Below are 17315 nucleotides of genomic sequence, written 5' to 3'. Positions count from 1 at the left end.
TGCTCTTGACGGAAAATCTAAGCTACAATTTATTTCGCAATATATAAGGCCACATGGCTGCGCATTGCAGTAGAGGATATGTGCAAAGTAAGGTCAAGGCTTTATTGTGTTTGAGTAGAGCTTCTATCCTCCAACAATTTACGGGGAATTATTGCGCCTCGATTGCTTTTATCCTAAGTTCTATCGGAATGGGAGCACATGATGCGTTTTCATGCGTGCATTTTAAAAATGAAATTGCTAAACAAAAAATTGATGATAGACCCTTTTTTTAATACGAGAAAAGGGGTAATTTTCATCCAGAGCATGCATGAATTAGAGCTGAACGGGCCTTTTGTAAAAGCCCAGTCCAAATCTTAACCAAAACTTCCAAGTTAAAAGCCCGGATTTCAGCCCATCAAGGTCTACCGCGCAGAATTGTAAACAACCAGCTATACCACATTGAGATTCACATAAATCAGCATCACATGACAGAGGAATAAACAGAAATTGTAAGGTTTGGCCACTAAGCATGGCAGGTTTATCTGTACGATTTACCAATTACATGACATTACAACATACCCCACATCACATGGGTGAGCCGGTGATACAAAAGGAGAAAGAAATAAAAGGAAAAGAAATTTCATGGCTGGCAAAGGAGGCTCCTGAACAAACTGGAGCTAAGCCGAACATGCCTTTTCTGCAATGTACTTGAGCATTTTAGGTCTCTAGTTTTCACGAACATCTCATTTCTGGAATTGTCGCTGCAATGGAGTTTGCTTTGTCGAAGCATTCGGGGAGACCTTCCCCAGAACATTCAAAGCCTTCATTCGCTGCAGCTCTTTCCCTACAAAATAGCAGCATTATTGTGTCTACAATGACATGCGCTCTTGAAACTGAAAACATGGACTGACTGCGCTAAAGTAAATCGACACTATGTCACATACATGTCAAATCAAAGCCACAAGGATGTTTTCTGGATTTAGATGACCGATGAAGTGCAAACATGGATGTTACTCAGCACAAGTAGCATTGTGGTTGCAGGATACTACAGATTGAAAGCATCACTAGATGTTCAAATGATAAATCTCAAATGCTGAACTTGGATGAGATAGAAGGCATTAGGTCAATTTTGGAATACACTGTGCATAATAGCTTTGCAATTTGTACAAAAATAATGCAATCCTTTGTGCTTAGACACATACTGCAGCTTCAGAGCTGTAAGTACATGGAATGATAAAAGGTCATTCAGGGGAGGTTAGGGAGCACTGTGTGAACAAAATATTCCAAAGAAGTATATACATATCAGAAAGTAGTATATACATATCATATAGTATATACTTCAGTTATAACGGGATCAACTATATATATAAGGGTTAGCACAGTGGCAAACTATTGAGATGCCAGAGCATATATATGCTATGCTACAAGACAGTCCAGTAAAACAACCATAACCTTTCAATGCGGTAAGAAAGCAAGAATGGCAGTGATATGGCACCTTCCTCCACTAGGAGGTGTATAGCCCTTTTCTCCAGCTCAATCGCATGCATGCTTCGCCCAGCTGCCGAAAGGGACCTAAGCTCTGGAATTAATGGGGGGAAATCAGTATTCTATGATGGAAAAAGAATCTATAAATTAAAATGGTAAAACCAAACTTCTTACTTCGCAAATAACCCTCCTGGGTTGACCGGTCACAATTCTCCAAATATGTCTGTAACCGATTAAATCTCTCGTTCCAGTATTGAATACTTGACTGTTGGACATCATCTTGAATACCAGTACCAGAAGCAACTGGTGGCTCAGTTTTCTCCTGCACAATTTCCGCATTTGGGTTCTCGGGAGATTTGGAAGATACTAGTTCTATAGATTCAGCAACAGGAGACGCCACTTGGGGCTTCTTGGCCTCATCTTGTTGCGCATTTTGCTGCGCCTCCTGCTCTTTTGTTTTGACTCTTCCATTACCCTTCAACTCCTGAGAAGAGTTCACTTTACTTTGATCAGATTCTACTTTCCTTCGTACATAAACATTATGATATCCAGGACTTGAAGGAGTATCACATTGCAGTCGTTTGGTGCCCACAGCCTTTGTAGGGTCTGTGGTAGGACCTTTATCTTTTGGCGGCGGAGAAGTGCCTTGAGACATATTAACGATGTTTGCACCTTTGTTTGGCGACTCACGTGTTGCTGCTTTTTTCACCGACAATGGTAGTTGCTTGTCACTAGATGGCATGGCTCCTTCCACACTTCACTACATCATATTAATCACTGCTAGCAGAACCTGCAATGCATTAGATGCTTTCCCTTAATACGATGAACAAGGACCACAAAAGATAATGAACCAGGATAAGGAAAAATCCTAACATTTAAAATAATTGCAGAAAAAAAGGAAGGGGGGGGGGGGGGGCAGTGCTGGATGACAATAAAGTGCGATTGTATAATTTTATTCTAGAAAGGAAATGTACATTAGCGAATTATTACAGAATCGAACTAAGAAGCATTAAGAAGTGGTAAGCTATTATAGCATGTAGAACATTGTATAGTTTAGTTTTGCCAAATTCAAGACAAGACCATTGCGAAGTTAAAACGTATATTACTCAGATTAGGTCAACAATTTTGTTTTAGGGGACAAAAACAATATAGAGCCAGTCAAACAAGCATTTTCAAGGCAATAAGTTACATAAACTTTGACCGAGATCTCTACCATCTAAAGAAGTAAAATATCGAGATTTTTCGACATAGGAAGCCAACTAAGGCAACAAACAGTTTGATAACATCATCAACCCATTTTTACAAAGCAAACACGGAACACATAATGCACGGTTAAAAAGCAGTCTGAATTGGTAGCCTAGTGCTATCAATCTATCATTACCAACGAACAAATAATACGAATACAACAAAAACCTAGAAACTACATGAAATCATGGCCATATACTTAGAAATTTCTAAACTAAGCAAACAAATGCAATCATGTTTTGTTTGGTCAAATTAAATCCCTTCAAAGTTCAAACTGATACAAGACGATCTCTAGTCCGTGCATCCCCAGAAATATGGGAAGTTAGATTGATAAAGTAAAAAGGAGGTCTGATCTAGGAGGATCTAGTTATAAAAGACAAATGATTATATGAGAAGGTTCATTTCGATGTAATGTCAAACTTCAGCACATAGATGCACATGCACCTATCAGGTAGATGTGCATGCTTGACAATTTCCATGGCTTCAAATGCGGCCTCTTAAGGTGCTACCAATGGTTTTAGTGAAAATATGATTCTCAGACATGGTGCATTTACTTGGTGAACAATAAGTCTTGTTTTATGTTACATGTGACCAGAGAAGGACAAGGATCAGCTTTGCAAGTCCCTCAGAAAAATGTAACTAACTATTTCCATGCAGTAGAGCCAAATAAGGTTACCTTTTCAGATTTCATTGCAATAAATAAAACTTCCTGTACAAGGAGCGAAAGATCTTATGGAGCTCCAAGAGAATCACAACGCTCAAGATAGTAGTCTACAGGGTAGCTCATAGCAATCCAGGATGAAAATGTAGCACTCAAGAAGCTACAGGAGACCAGTCTTAAAGTTGAGCTTCCAGAGCTCACATTTTGGCATGCATCCAACTTATAACCAAGTCTGCTCTGACTCTCTGTCTTGGGGAGGAGGTGACAGCTCACAGCACCATATTCTCTAGCTGTGTTTAGCATAGAGAAAACCGAATGCACGTGCTCAAGATGTAAGAAAAAATGTTACGTTTATATTCACGGTTTAGTCTTTTGTTTACTTATTTGAATGCCAAGGTGTGTCAAGCCAATGTGCCCACAAATCTTAAGGAAGAATATAGCATTTTTAGGGGAAATTGACTCTTACGTTGGGTAACCATCAGTGTTAGTTAGATACGCCTTACATAGATGAATTGAGGTTTGAGGAGTTATTTCTTATCCAAAGGTCAAGTAAAGAGAAAAGGAAAGGCAGTAAATAAGCTGCTCAGGAGTCAGGACAACAAACTAAAGATCATCCAATGTCTCTTTGTCAACTATACGAAAACTCTAATAGGAAGAACTCTTCTCAAATCACGAGTACATGAAAATAAGGTTCTTAAATGTATTCTTGTTTTTGTACACCAGTGTATTTTACTTTGAGATTAATTAAGGTGAATAGCATCCAAAGTGAAAATGGAAAACATGAAAAATATAAAAGCAACTCAGAACCTTGCCCACTGCACTTGCCTTTGAAACAACAACTCATATGATGACTGATCCTCTTTCATACAATGTTGTTCCAAACGTCTAATCGAGATATGCTAATTACAATCAAATATGAAAGGCATGCAGAATCACATGTTATTACGACCCTTTTTTATCAGTAAGCAAGAGCCCGAAATCCAGATATAATCTAGTTATTACATTTTTTGGATGATTCCACCTTTGATTGAAGCTGATAGCAGATAAATATCTCTTTTACAGTATTATTATAAACAGAATAGAGAGCAAACCTTCCAGATTGAGCACAGAACAGTAAGCAAGAGCCCAAAAGAACACCAACTTATCCAGATATAATCTAGTTATTACATTTTTTGGATGCTTTCACCTTTGATTGAAGACGATAGCAGATCAATATCTCTTTTACAGTATTACCATAAACAGAATAGAGGGCAAACCTTCCAGATTTAACACAGAAACTAACCAACTAGCATTGGATATATCAAAATGGAAAAGCACATTTAACAGTTTAGTGCAGTGAACTATGCAAGATTAATTACATCAATTATGCTAAAGTGATGAGTTATCATTCTATCTTCACTCTTACATCAAATACCATGCCATATGAGTCATATACTGTCAATTGCTAGGTGTAGCAGCTTATAAGCCAACACGTGAACATCCTAACTTCTGCAATTGACCAGGGGCTGAGCTATGTGTTAAGCCCTAATGATAGCAGTAGCAACAAATAACAACCAAATTAAGCCCTTTCAATGATTTATAGCAGAAGCAAATGAGCGGAAAATATCTCACCACACATCCCCATGTGGAAGCTTCTATTAAATGCATATCTCTACTATATAAAACACGAATTGGTTCCCGCATCACCTCTTCCACTGCTCGCCACCCATCTAATAAAAACCCCTAAAATTCGAATAATTTACCCACTTTTACCATCCTCCAGCCTCCCCGCCTCGTTACCGGCTACGGATATGGGACTTGTTTTACAAATAAAAATAAATGAAGAAATTAGGAGAAAAAATAGGGATAATCTCTTCCCCTTTTTTTTTGGATCCAATCTGAAATTAAACTACGGCACCGCTCCCGACGTATTCGTTCGGTGGCGCTCCCATGAGGCATCCACATCTCCATACCTTGAGCTTAAGATTGATGTTACCGTGTCTAATGTTTGTATTTTCGTCACAACGCGCGGGCACTTAGCTAGTGCTACATTATCCTACAAATGAAGCGATAATAAAGGAGAGCACCAAGCACTGAAGTATATTCTAATGATTGAATAATAAATCGTGACATGACGCTTGAAGTGCTTTAACAGCTGAACCGATACCGTTACTTTTATCAAGCCACAAATCCAGAACTTGTGCGTAAATAGCAAGTACTTAGTGGCTGCAGCTGCATGCCTAAAACTGATCCCATTTACATGCCACATAAATTAGAAATCAGAATACATTCACCAACTCAATTGTGTTTGCTTATACAATGAATGTGCACACGTGACTAAACTCATCCATGACTACATGACAACTGAGTAAACAATACATAAGTACCAATAAATGTGTGTACTCTCGCAGAATGGCATTGCACCTAACAATGAATGGATCATAAGTTCAACCATCCATGTTGATTTTTTGCCATTTACTAGTACCTAGTAATGACTAGCATTCAGCAGTTAAGATTCAAAATTTTTAATAAGCAGAAAGTGAAGTCGAGTGATTTCTTATAACCGGTATATCAAGCCAGCATCATTTATACTAACATTTTCTAGAAAAATGGTACATTTTCTTGAGCCTCCTGGTCACAGAATGCGCATCAAATAGCAAACTAGTACAACATTTGATTGCTTCCCTTTTCTGAACCTAACCTAATACTAGGAAGCAGACATGGGGGCAACCGATGCCTGCAAGATTCTCAACCCGATTGATGCCCGGCAGTAACCATCCGAATGCAGCAATACAGCTGCTTCCCACAAACGTGCCAAGGCCCTCCAAATCTCTACAAGTTTCTAATCCCGATTCGCACCCAAAGAAACACAGGCAAATCGCACGCGGGGGGATTCCACGGTCCACTCGCGGGCACACACGACAGAATCAACCAGCCGGCCACCAGGGCGCGGAAACACTCTGCTTTACAGAAATGGGACGCGATAGACTCACCCAAGATCGGCGGCGGGGGGTCCCCGGCGCGCACCGCGGCGGTGGATCGATGACGGAGGAGAGACCGCGGAGGCGGAGGCGGAGGCTATCGGCTGCGAGGAAGGTGGGGAAGAGAGGGACGGGGATTCCGGACGGCGTGCGGTGGCGCGGCCGATCGGCGACGGCGAGGCGGAGGAGGCAGGGGCGGATTGAGGAAGAGGGGAGGAGAGAGAGGAGCTCTGAATCAGGGGAATCGAAGAGAGGAGAATCCAACGGGAACAGTGCGGTTGCGGACCCCGTCAGATGCGTCAGATCGACGGTCAGGGATTGTGGGTGGGTATCGGATTCTTGGCCTCCGCTCGTCTGGCGTTTCATTTAAGAAAGAGTAGATATATTTCTTTTAGGTTTGGTCTTTAAAGATGAATTTTGATTTAGGTTTTTTCATAATATAGCGGTAATATATATATAATATTCAATTATTTTGAATTATGAATCTAGTTATATAATTTTTATGCACTAGATATTCTTATAATTTAATTAAATATTAGTTAAATTACATAAAATTTGATTTTTTTCAAAAAATAAATATATCTATTATTTCTGACAGAGGAAGTATATCATATGTGCTATCAACGAGTAGAGAAACCACTTTCTTGATCAAAGCATGTCGTTAAAAAAAACAGTGCGTTCTAGAATTGTGATACAGTATGAAAGACTCATGTCATTACTGTTAGTCCTAATTGATCTAAAACATGATGATATGTAGCGTGAACACCTAGATTAGTGCGGAATTAGTGGACAAACTGGAGCTCGAGGATCCCATGAGCCTATCTCTATCGCTTAGGAAAGAGCAGCGACATGTTCCATTTAATGGTCAAAGAAGCCCGTAGACCGTCGGTGTAGATGTTCCTGTTGCCGGTGATGGTCATGGCGGTGGCGCATTCAGGTTGTTCCAGCGCCCGATTTGATCAGGTGTATGTAGCGTTGCACAACTCAGGATGAACGCGTTAGCATTGGAGGTGGCCGGCTACCCTTTATATGTAGCATTGCACGACTCAGGACCGAAATCAACGTTGGTTTCCACCACAGATCAAGGCGCGAATGGAGCAGTTGAGTCCCTTGAAATCTCGGTTAGTTAGTTGAGATCATAACAACCAACAATTACTTCACATTTTGAAGATTATATGAGAGCTCCACAAGCTTAGATGATTTTATGGACGAACTTTTGATACTTTGACTTGTAAGGGACCAAGGATGACCATTAAACTTGGCGGTTATGACACTATGTAATGGAGAACAGGAGAGATGTGGAAGACGAGCTAATCAAGATGATCTCAGAGGATTGAGGATAAAAGGGGACGAAGGGAAATGTCACTATTTTTGGCATCACGCTAGCTTTATAGTGCGTGTTGGGGCACGAAAACGTGCCCCAAACATAATACGATGAGAGTTTTTCCCAATGAGGAGGCTCAAGCTTAGGGATCAACAGTGAGCCAAAAGGAGAGAGCAAGAGAGAAATAGAGTCAGTGTAATAGGGGAAAATTGAAGTCCCCTCTCATGTGCCCTTTGAGGGCGTATTTATAGAGAAAAGGGGCAGGGGAAATTATCAGCCTGCCCCTAAGATATTATGTTACAATCATGTGTATAGAGGGATATTTTAGACATTTCACCCCTTTACATATAACGTGGTGACTGAGCACTATGATCGCTATAGTAATACCACAATGCATCATCTAAATATCTCCAGGCTGGGGTGTTCCTCCAACAACACCCCCTCATCCGCAGGTCTCGAGGTCTGGAAGGGCGAGTGGATATCCTGAATAGCTTCCCGCTCTCGTAGAACCTCTCTGCGGTGGCCACAAGTGATTGCGATGAGGTTTGATGGAGACTGCATGGTTCGGAGCTCCGCGGCTAGTGTTTGAGGCGAGGTCGATGATGGAGCCGAGGGGCGGCGAGGCTTGACATGAATGGTGTGTTCCAGGGTCCCATGGTGGTCGCTAGGGGTGAAATTGTGGTCCCTCCGAGGCTCGACGGGGATGATGTAGTCCAGAGCCCAGCGATGGCGGCTGAAGGCGAAGTCGACGACAAGATTGAGGGGGGCAGTCCGCTATGCTCTTAGCGGTGGACGCGGCGGGGCTCGATAGAGCCAGAACCGTCTAGAGCCTCTCCCCCCCTGCGGTAGTAGACGGAGGTGGAGTCGATGGTAGGGTTGAGGGATGAGTATGCTACCCCCTCAGTGGTAGACGCGACTGGACTTGATGGAGACAGAGCCGTCTGGAGACCCGCATGAGCGGTAGCTAGAGGTGGATTCGATGGCAAGGCTGAGGCGGGCACTATGCTACCCCCTCAGCGGTAGACACGACGGGACTTGACGAAGGCAGAGCTGTCCGGAGCCCCCCGCAATGGCCGGAGGTATAATAGACGACGAGGCTGAGGGGGGGGGGGTAGTACGTTACCTCTGGAAGTGCATCTAGCCCTTATGTGTGGTTTTGGTAATTAATGATAATACCTATGGACTAACAATGTTATTGAGAATTGTTAGTAGGTTGTTTCATAGGTGATACATGTAGGAGAGATATGCATGAGCTCTAGGTGAATGGGGAGCTTGAAAGTGTATCAAGATGAATGAGCTCTAGGTGATGCTCGGGGATGCATAGTGATGCTCATGAGGAGAAGGAGAAGTGCAAGAAGATTGACGATAAGTGTAAATGTTAAGTTTCTTGTGGAGATCAAATAACTAAAGGTATGATATTGTCAATTGAGTTTTTATGGACTAACTTATGTGCTTTGTACTTGAGAGTGAGTTGGGGTTAGGTTACATAAGAAGACATAAGTTGAATTGAGATATTCTATATGCCAAGGAGTGAAGAACAAGATTGGACTCCATATATGATAAAAGCGAATTCCTTGAAGATGTCGAATACAAAATAGTTTTCTATGGCAAGACGGTGAAGGATAAGCAAGACTCGGCTACGATGGACCATCCGTGGTGAAGGGCAAGCAAATGGCTTGGCACTAGAGGATCAAGGCGATGGTGAAGAGCGAGTGAAGGCTTTACGCCAATGGACCATGTGAGGCAATGAGAAGTTATGTATGATTTGCATAAATCATATGAAGAATCAAGAAGAGATGGAGTGAAGAATATATGGAAGTTGGCAACCCTCAAGGTTTGAATGAAAGAAGCGGTACTTGAAGGTATTTCAAGGCTCAAAGTGTTTCAAACGAGTTTTATGTTTGAATTTGAGTATATGTATGCCGCACTATTAAGAGGAATGTAACGTAGAGCTAATTGTCGTGTCTCAGTGCTCAAGAGTTTCTAACCGAACCCAAGTGAGAGTTCTTTTTAGAAATCCCGGTGCGAAAAGTGTGGAAGTGTCTGAATTTGCTTTCGAAGTGTTCCTAGTTTGATCCAATATGTTTGAGGTTATGAACTCATTTGGGATGTGTAGCCCTCTGAATAAGCTTTGCATAGAGTCCAAAATCGTCGAAATCAGAATTCGGGATCAAAAGTTATCGCCGTTTTTAGAGGGCCAACCGCGTTGAACTCAGATACTCCGGGTTGACCCGGATACTCCGGGTTGTCCGGAGTCTCTAGGTGAGGTTCCGAGCCGAGTGGTCTATTAGGGCCTTTTTGGTTTACCCGGATTCTCCAGGTTGACCAGGATACTCCGGGTGAGGTTCCGAGTTGGGGTCTCGGTTTTGGCCTTTTTAGTTTACCCGGAGACTCTGGGTCAGTAAAAAAAGTGTTGTAATGGCTAATTTTTGGGGGTTAGGTATTTATATCCCCATCCTTTGGAGCTGCTGCAAGGGCACGAAAGAGAACACATTTTAGAGCTAAAAGAACTTCTTCCCACTTCATTTTAGTGAGAGATTTGAGAAGAAAAATGAGTTGGGTTAAGAGATTGAAAGATTGAGTGCAAGTGAACTAAATCCATTCTTAGGCACTTGAGTTCATCAGTAAGAAGTTCGTGAAGCGTTTGTTACTCTTGCAGCTTTGATCTTCTAGGCGGCTAGGCGTCGTCGGCGAGCACCCAAGGTTGTGGTTTGCCACAGGAAGTTTGTGAAGGCTTTGGTTTCACCTCTGCAAGGGAAGAAATCAAGAGTGGAAGCCAATCTCAAGTGTGACCGAGCTTGGAGAGGAAAAGGGTTGAGAGAGAGACCCGGCTTAAGTATGATCGAGCCCTTAACGGAGACGTAGGAACCTCTAGAGGAGGTGTCTGAACTTTGGGAAACAAATCGCGTCTCCTCTCTTATTTTCATGCTCTTGTGCTCTTGCTTAATATTTGTGCATTTTGCTCGATCTACTTGCTCGTGTAAAATTGATTGTAAGTTCTTCGTGGATCTACTTGGAATCATCACTTGGAACATATGACGTCATTTGGTTTGAGCTAGATCTCTTTAGCTGTACTTTAATTTCAGTTTTGAGCATATTTTATACAGAACCCAGAGGTTCCGGATTTAACCTAGAGACTCGGGATAATGCACAATCTGCTCTCAACCTGGATACTCCGGTGAACAGTATTTTCAGGGTTTTTTAATTAATGTTTTCTTGCATATCTTTTGCTAGAATTGAATAACTTTTGTCACCCTAGGATTGTAACTATCACACTTATTTAGGGCGATTGTGCACTAGTTGTGCCTTGCATATATAGGATTTTTACTTGTGAAAAATTAGTTAATTTATTTTTCACTGTAGGTTTAAGCCAACGGTAAAAGAGGACAAATTTTTGCAAAAATGCCTATTCACCCCCCTCTATACGACATCATTGTCCTTTCACCCCCTCAATGGTAGACACAACGGGACTCGATGGTGGCAGAGCCTCCGGAGCCCCACAGTAGAGGTAGCCGGAGGCGGAGTCGACAGCGAGGCTGAGGGAGCAGTTTACGACCCCCTTAGCGGTAGAAGTGGTGGGGCTCGACAGAGGTAGTGTCATCTAGAGCGCAGCAGCAACGGTAGCCGGAGGCGGAGTCAACGACGAGACTCAGCGGTAGACATGGCGGGACTTGATGGAGGTAGAGTCGTCCGGAGTCCCCCGCGATGGCAGGAGATGTAGTCAACGGCGCGGCTGAGGGGGCAGGCAGTATGCTACCCCCTCAGCGGTAGACGCGACAGGACTTGATGGAGGCAGAGCTGTTCGGAACCTCGCAGCAGTGGTAGCCGGAGGCAGAGTCGATGGTGAGGCAGAGGGGGGCAGTTCGCGACCCCCTCAGCGGTAGACGTGGCGGGGCTCGACGGAGGTAGAGTCGTCCGGAGCCCCACAACAGCGGTAGCCGGATGTGGTGTCAACAGCGAGGCTGATGTGAGGAACAACATAATTAGATACAATATAATGAGATGTTTGGCAAATTAATTATGATACTTGAGTTGATCCATATATTAACTTTGTACTTAGGAATGATTGCTGCCGATGGAAGCAAAATTCTACCTATGGCCCATCTGACATGCATATTAGAAATAATCTACAATCATGTTGGATAAGGATGAATGTAGTACTTCAGATTTTTACCTTGAGGGCCCAAACATAAACCATACAACTAAGCACTCTGTTTTTCTCATACGGATAATGCTCAAGCTATATATTTCCACATGAGCCAGCACATTGTAATTTCACTCTCACCTATCATCCACATCAGCAACAGTACACCAGCTCACAAGCTTCTTCCTGCAAAACTACTAGCAGCCATAGGAAAGGCATATCTCTTGTTGTTTTAACCCTCGGTAGAATAGTTTACCAAACAAGTGTCTTGTATTCAATTCCAACACATCTCACTGTATCAGCCAGCTACCCTTTGAATTTGCTATGTCGGTTAGCCAACTTTAGCCACTTCCATGTGGGGCCATGTCAATGAGCCACAGAATTTTACTTTCCACCAGCACTACTTACTTGATGTGAGGGCTAATCAAAAGCCAAGGATCAGGATGGAGAGATTTAACTAATGTTTGAGCTTCCGTAGGGCCAAGTTACAGCAAGTCACCTGCTACTGCCATGCATACACACAAGCAAGTCTCCTTTCAACACTCACACCTCCACTCAAGTCTTCCTCATACAATACACATGTACACACACTCTTGCACTTCCATATTAGTATTAGTCAAGATTATTAGTATACAATTATGGTGCTATAGCCTATAGATAAACTATAGTTCGGGTATTCTGTCAAGTTATAATTCGAGTTTTCCGCCGAGATATATAAACATCGGTTTTCAAGTGTCGGTTCTGCCAAAATTTCATATCAGGACAAATGCGCTATATCTTGGTTTTCTTAGTAAGAGGCAAGCTGCGTTAACACCCGTCTTATTTATATCGTGCTTTTATATGCAAGCTACGTTAACACCCGTCTTATTTATATCGTGCCTTTATATGCAAGCTGAGTTAACACCCGTCTTATTTATATCGCGCTTTTATTAGCAAGCTGCGTTGGCACCCTACTCTATTATTATTATGCTTTTATCTGCAAGCTGCATTCATACCCTCTTAGAGTAACATATTTATATCAGAATTATTATCTGTTTATATTTTAATATTGTATTTCCCGTTATTATGAATTATTATCCATTAATATTGCAGTTTGATGTTACATTTTAATTAATGTTTATATTTCTAGAATAGAAATACATATGTTCAATCAATTATTCATACTGTTGTCAATCACTAATGGTAGAGTGGATACTGACGTGGACAGTTGATACATTTTGAGTTACTGGAAGTGCCTAATGAAAGATCTAGTCATGTAGCCGGAACTATATTATTCACCTGTATGGTGTGGCACGTGCATTGAAAGTATCATTTGGGACTGTCCATAGGAAAAGCTTAGGCCCCGTTGTGGTACAGCTCGACATGATATTAGTGATTGGACAGTCTCTACAGAGATAATAAATAATGAAGTTTGGATATATGAATAATTCAAGTTTTTTATACATGCAATGTCATTATCTTGCTGAGTATTTTATACTTATAATTATTTTGGGTGTTAAACGCAGAATCTCAAGGTCATGATCAAGACATCGATGACTAGATGCTATATGCGGGACATTTTGGGATATATCAATAGTGTAGTGTTTAATAATTTATTTACATCAAAATAAATTGTATAAGTAAACACTTAATCATGTAAATTATGACTTCTCATATAAATAAAACTTCCACTAGTTGCTCTATAAACCACTGATTTTATTTGAGTATTTTTTCCTTAACATAGTTATGGGTTTTTAATCCATAATTATGTGGCAGCTGTCGCGTGGGCCCGTGCTCGTGGCGTGACAGTTAAAATGGTACCAGAGCCTTAGGTTGCATGGTTGTGGAACGCTTAGTTAGTCTCATGATTTACCTTTGCAAATTGGTTGTGCTTTATTTTCCAATTAATATGCATTAACATTTTATTTTACCTTTATATACGACATTCTCACTCATGTTCAATTGTTATTCCTTGCCGCAGATGGCAGGCAGGAAGGTATATACAGTTGATTTTAAAGAGTTTCTTAATAACATCACAACTGACTTTGGCTTCCCAGCTCCATATTTTGGCTATACTCGAGATGGAGATGTGTTTAAAGCTTTTGTTTATGTCCAGTATAAGCCAAGAAATGGATCACTAGATCATCATTTCCATACTTTCTTTGGAGAGCATACATTTGAAGGCGAAGCTTACAGGAGGGCTGCTTTAGCAGCTATCCATGAGGTGCACCATCACTTACCTATCCACTTAGATGATTTGCATCAAAAAGATGTTCTTAAACTACGTGATAATGTGACTCAGTATCGCTCTTACAATCACGATCTTCAGGATGATCTATCTTTTCTAGAGAATGAGATTAATAATGTTCGAGGTTAGTGTACTCGTGTTTGTGAACAAGGTGCTCGAGTTGCACAAGAATTATGTGAACTTTACCAGATTCTTGATCAACAAAACATCTTGCCTTCTAAACCTGGTGATTCACCTAATGCTAGCATCAGATGATTTTCATACAGGGGAGTAGTCGTATATCCAGTTCTCGGACATTATCAATATAAATAATGATGAGGATCCTGAAGAGATTGTGTCCAACCTAAATAGCAACTAGTAGGATTTCCTTGTAGTATCAATCTACTAGCCTTGTAGAGAGAGAGACTCTCACAAAGAGGGATTTTGGGGTTGAAAGTACCTCTTTGTGCTAGGCATGCTCACCACATAACATAGATAGAGAGAATTTTTGTTGTATATTATCTCTCTAATGGGTTGTTTCTGTTGTTATGTACTACTTATGTACATTGTTTAAAATAATATTATACTGTTTTTGTAGCTTTAGTCCCATTGATTAATATTTACAGTTTTGAAATAATAAATCAGATGGCACAAAACCATTCTGATGAGAACAACAAGGATAAAGGAACTGATGCGTCAGGTCAAACAACAGAACATGGCATCCTGAGTTTTCCTAACAATTGGCCTGAGATGGCACAACTACCCCAAATATTTATAGCAATGTTAGGAAAGCAGCATGAGACACAACAACAATGTGCATTGATTCAACAACTTAGTCAGGAAATCCCTAGAATGGATGGAACATCTGAGGGAGACCATCGCAATCGCAACATAGATTTTCACCGTCTTAAATCCCCTACTTTTGGTGGGACAACTGATCCACTTATGACAGAAAATTGGATAATTGACATAGAGAAATGCTTTGATATAGTGAAGTGTTCAAATAAATAAAAGGTTGCATATGCCACGTTTATGCTTAGAGAAGGAGCTTTTGATTGGTGGAATGCACATAGAAAGTCATATCCTGAAGGTACCATTCTCACTTGGGAAATATTCAAGCGAGCTTTCTATCAGAAGTATTTTCCACCTAGTATACAAAGGCAAAAAGAACGAGAATTTCTTGATCTCAAACAAGGTGGCAAATCAATGGCTGAATATGAAATTGAGTTTTCAAAGTTGGTGAGATACGCTTCTGAGTATGCCCAAAATGAAATTAAAAAGGCACAGAGATTTGAAGATGGACTCAATCCTATAATCCGTGGTCGAGTAAAAGTTTTTGAGCTCAATGTCCTTCGTGAAGTGGTGAATAAAGCATACATCGCAGAACAATCATATCAAGATGAACGAACTATGGTCGAGACCAAACTAAAGCATTATCGAGATTTTCAAGGCTCATTCTTTGGAAACAGATTCAAAAAGTCAAAGACCTTTGGACAAGTTGGCAATAACAAATCAAACCAGAAGTTCTCTAACCCAAAGTGTAATATTTGTCAAGGAAACCATTTCACATGATAGTGTAGACATAGACAAGGTCGTTGCTTTGAATGTGGCCAAGAAGGACATATGTTTTATCAATGTCCTCATTCGAAGCAAACTACAAACAATAATCAGTATTCTCTATCAAAACCTACACCAATAGGTCTACTAGCTCCTCAAAAGCCCATGTACCTACTAGCACCTCCAGCAAGTAATGCACCAGCAAAACAACAAGATGGAAAAGGAAAAGCTAAGGGAGGTAACCGAGCTCGAGTTTACAATTTAACTATGAAAGATGCAAAGGAAGCAAACAACATGGTGACAGATATTCTTTCCATTGTCTCTCACTACGGAATAATACTTTTTGATTCTGGTGCATCGCATTCTTTTATATCAGAAAAATTTGTTGATAAGCATGCCATACGCCGTAAATTACTTCCTGTTGAAATCAAAGTTGAAACCCCAGTAAGAAAGGTGACTTCAAGATATATATGTGATTCATGCCCGATAGAAATATTAGGAAAGAAATTTTTAGCCAATTTAGTGGTACTAGAAATGGTGGAGTTTGACATTATCTTGGGCATGGATTGGTTATCTATAAATTGGGCATTCATCGATTGCCATAGAAAAAGAGTAATATTCAAGTTACCAAACCATCTTGAAGTAGTGTATCAAGGAAATAAGAAGGTAGCAAGCCTCAAAGCTCTTAATCTTGAAGTTACAAGGGAAAGTATAAAGGATATTCCTGTAGTAAATGAATATATAGATGTTTTCCTAGAAGAATTATCAGGAATGCCACCCGATCGAGAAATAGAATTTGGCATTGATCTAATTCCTGGTACTAGTCCAATCATTAAACCACCTTATCGGATGGATCCAGTTGAAATACAAGAACTAAAGAAACAACTGGAAGAACTGGAAAACAAAGGTTTCATACAATCTAGTGTGTCTCCATGGGGTGCTCCTGTACTTTTTGTAAAGAAGAAAGATGGTAACCTAAGACTTTGTGTGGACTATCGGGAATTAAACAAAGTGACCATTAAGAATAAATACCCATTGCCAAGAATCGATGACTTATTTGATCAACTTCAAGGAGCAAAGATATTTTCCAAGATAGATTTGCAGTCTGGTTATCATCAGCTAAAGATTAAAATGGAAGATGTTCCCAAAACTGCATTTCGAACAAGATATGGACATTATGAGTATTTGGTTATGCCTTTTGGGTTAACAAATGCTCTGCCGGCTTTCATGGATCTAATGAATCGAGTTTTCAAACCATACTTGGATCAGTTTGTTATCATATTTATTGATGACATCTTAATATACTCAAAGAAGACCGCGCCTCCTTAGCCAATGATGACCTGAAGGCTCCACCGTCGAAGACCTCGATGGCGGCTTGGTCGATGATCCGGTCGAGATCACCACCATCCTCAATCCTCCCCTGTGCGGAGCGCTGCGCCATCTGGCTTGAAGCATAGGTCTTGATGTAATGGCGAACGCGCTGAATGAGGGGACGACGATTATCTGCGGTGGGCGCTTCTTCCCTCTCTTTCTTAGGCCTACAACTCGAGTCCTTGTCGTCGGAGGAAACGATGATGATTTCAGGAGGGACCATGGTGAGAGGCCTAGGGGAGAGGACTTCTGGGGTTAGTTCATGATGTGGAGATGGAGTGGAGGCCATGGCTTCTAGCTCTACAAGTCCTAGAAGGCAATGGGCAAAGGAAACAAGGGGGGCGATGTGAAGGACAGACGGCTTCGAGTCCCCTCTATTTATA

At 41.1% G+C, this 17315-nt stretch overlaps 1 protein-coding gene across 2 annotated transcripts; it reads right to left on the bottom strand.

Annotated features, from left to right (window-relative positions):
- Window positions 1-414: 414 nt before the first annotated feature.
- LOC133889193 (uncharacterized) lies at window positions 415-6660 on the bottom strand. Of its 2 annotated transcripts, none has more exons than XM_062329670.1 (4): window positions 6343-6660; window positions 1639-2254; window positions 1432-1558; window positions 415-823 (listed from the first exon to the last, which is right to left on the bottom strand). In XM_062329670.1, exons 2-4 carry the CDS (start codon window positions 2204-2206, stop codon window positions 712-714), a joined length of 807 nt encoding a protein of 268 aa, XP_062185654.1. In that variant the 5' UTR covers window positions 2207-2254; window positions 6343-6660; the 3' UTR covers window positions 415-711. The 2 variants fall into 2 exon arrangements, with proteins under 2 accessions (XP_062185654.1, XP_062185655.1); XM_062329671.1 differs by having other exon boundaries at window positions 1475-1558; window positions 6343-6656.
- Window positions 6661-17315: the final 10655 nt, after the last annotated feature.

This window comes from Phragmites australis, chromosome 13, assembly GCF_958298935.1.
Source record: "Phragmites australis chromosome 13, lpPhrAust1.1, whole genome shotgun sequence".
NCBI classification, from domain to species: domain Eukaryota; kingdom Viridiplantae; phylum Streptophyta; class Magnoliopsida; order Poales; family Poaceae; genus Phragmites; species Phragmites australis.
This window is presented reverse-complemented; position numbering and strand designations above follow the sequence as displayed.

Excerpts from the sequence above, each read along its gene's own strand:
- LOC133889193 (XM_062329670.1), bottom strand. The coding sequence starts at position 2,206 with ATGCCATCTAGTGACAAGCAACTACCATTGTCGGTGAAAAAAGCAGCA. Across the intron at positions 1,559-1,638 it reads CCAGGAGGGTTATTTGCGAA|AGCTTAGGTCCCTTTCGGCA; the intron begins GTAAGAAGTTTG and ends CATTAATTCCAG. Across the intron at positions 824-1,431 it reads CTTTCTTACCGCATTGAAAG|GGAAAGAGCTGCAGCGAATG; the intron begins GTTATGGTTGTT and ends GCTATTTTGTAG.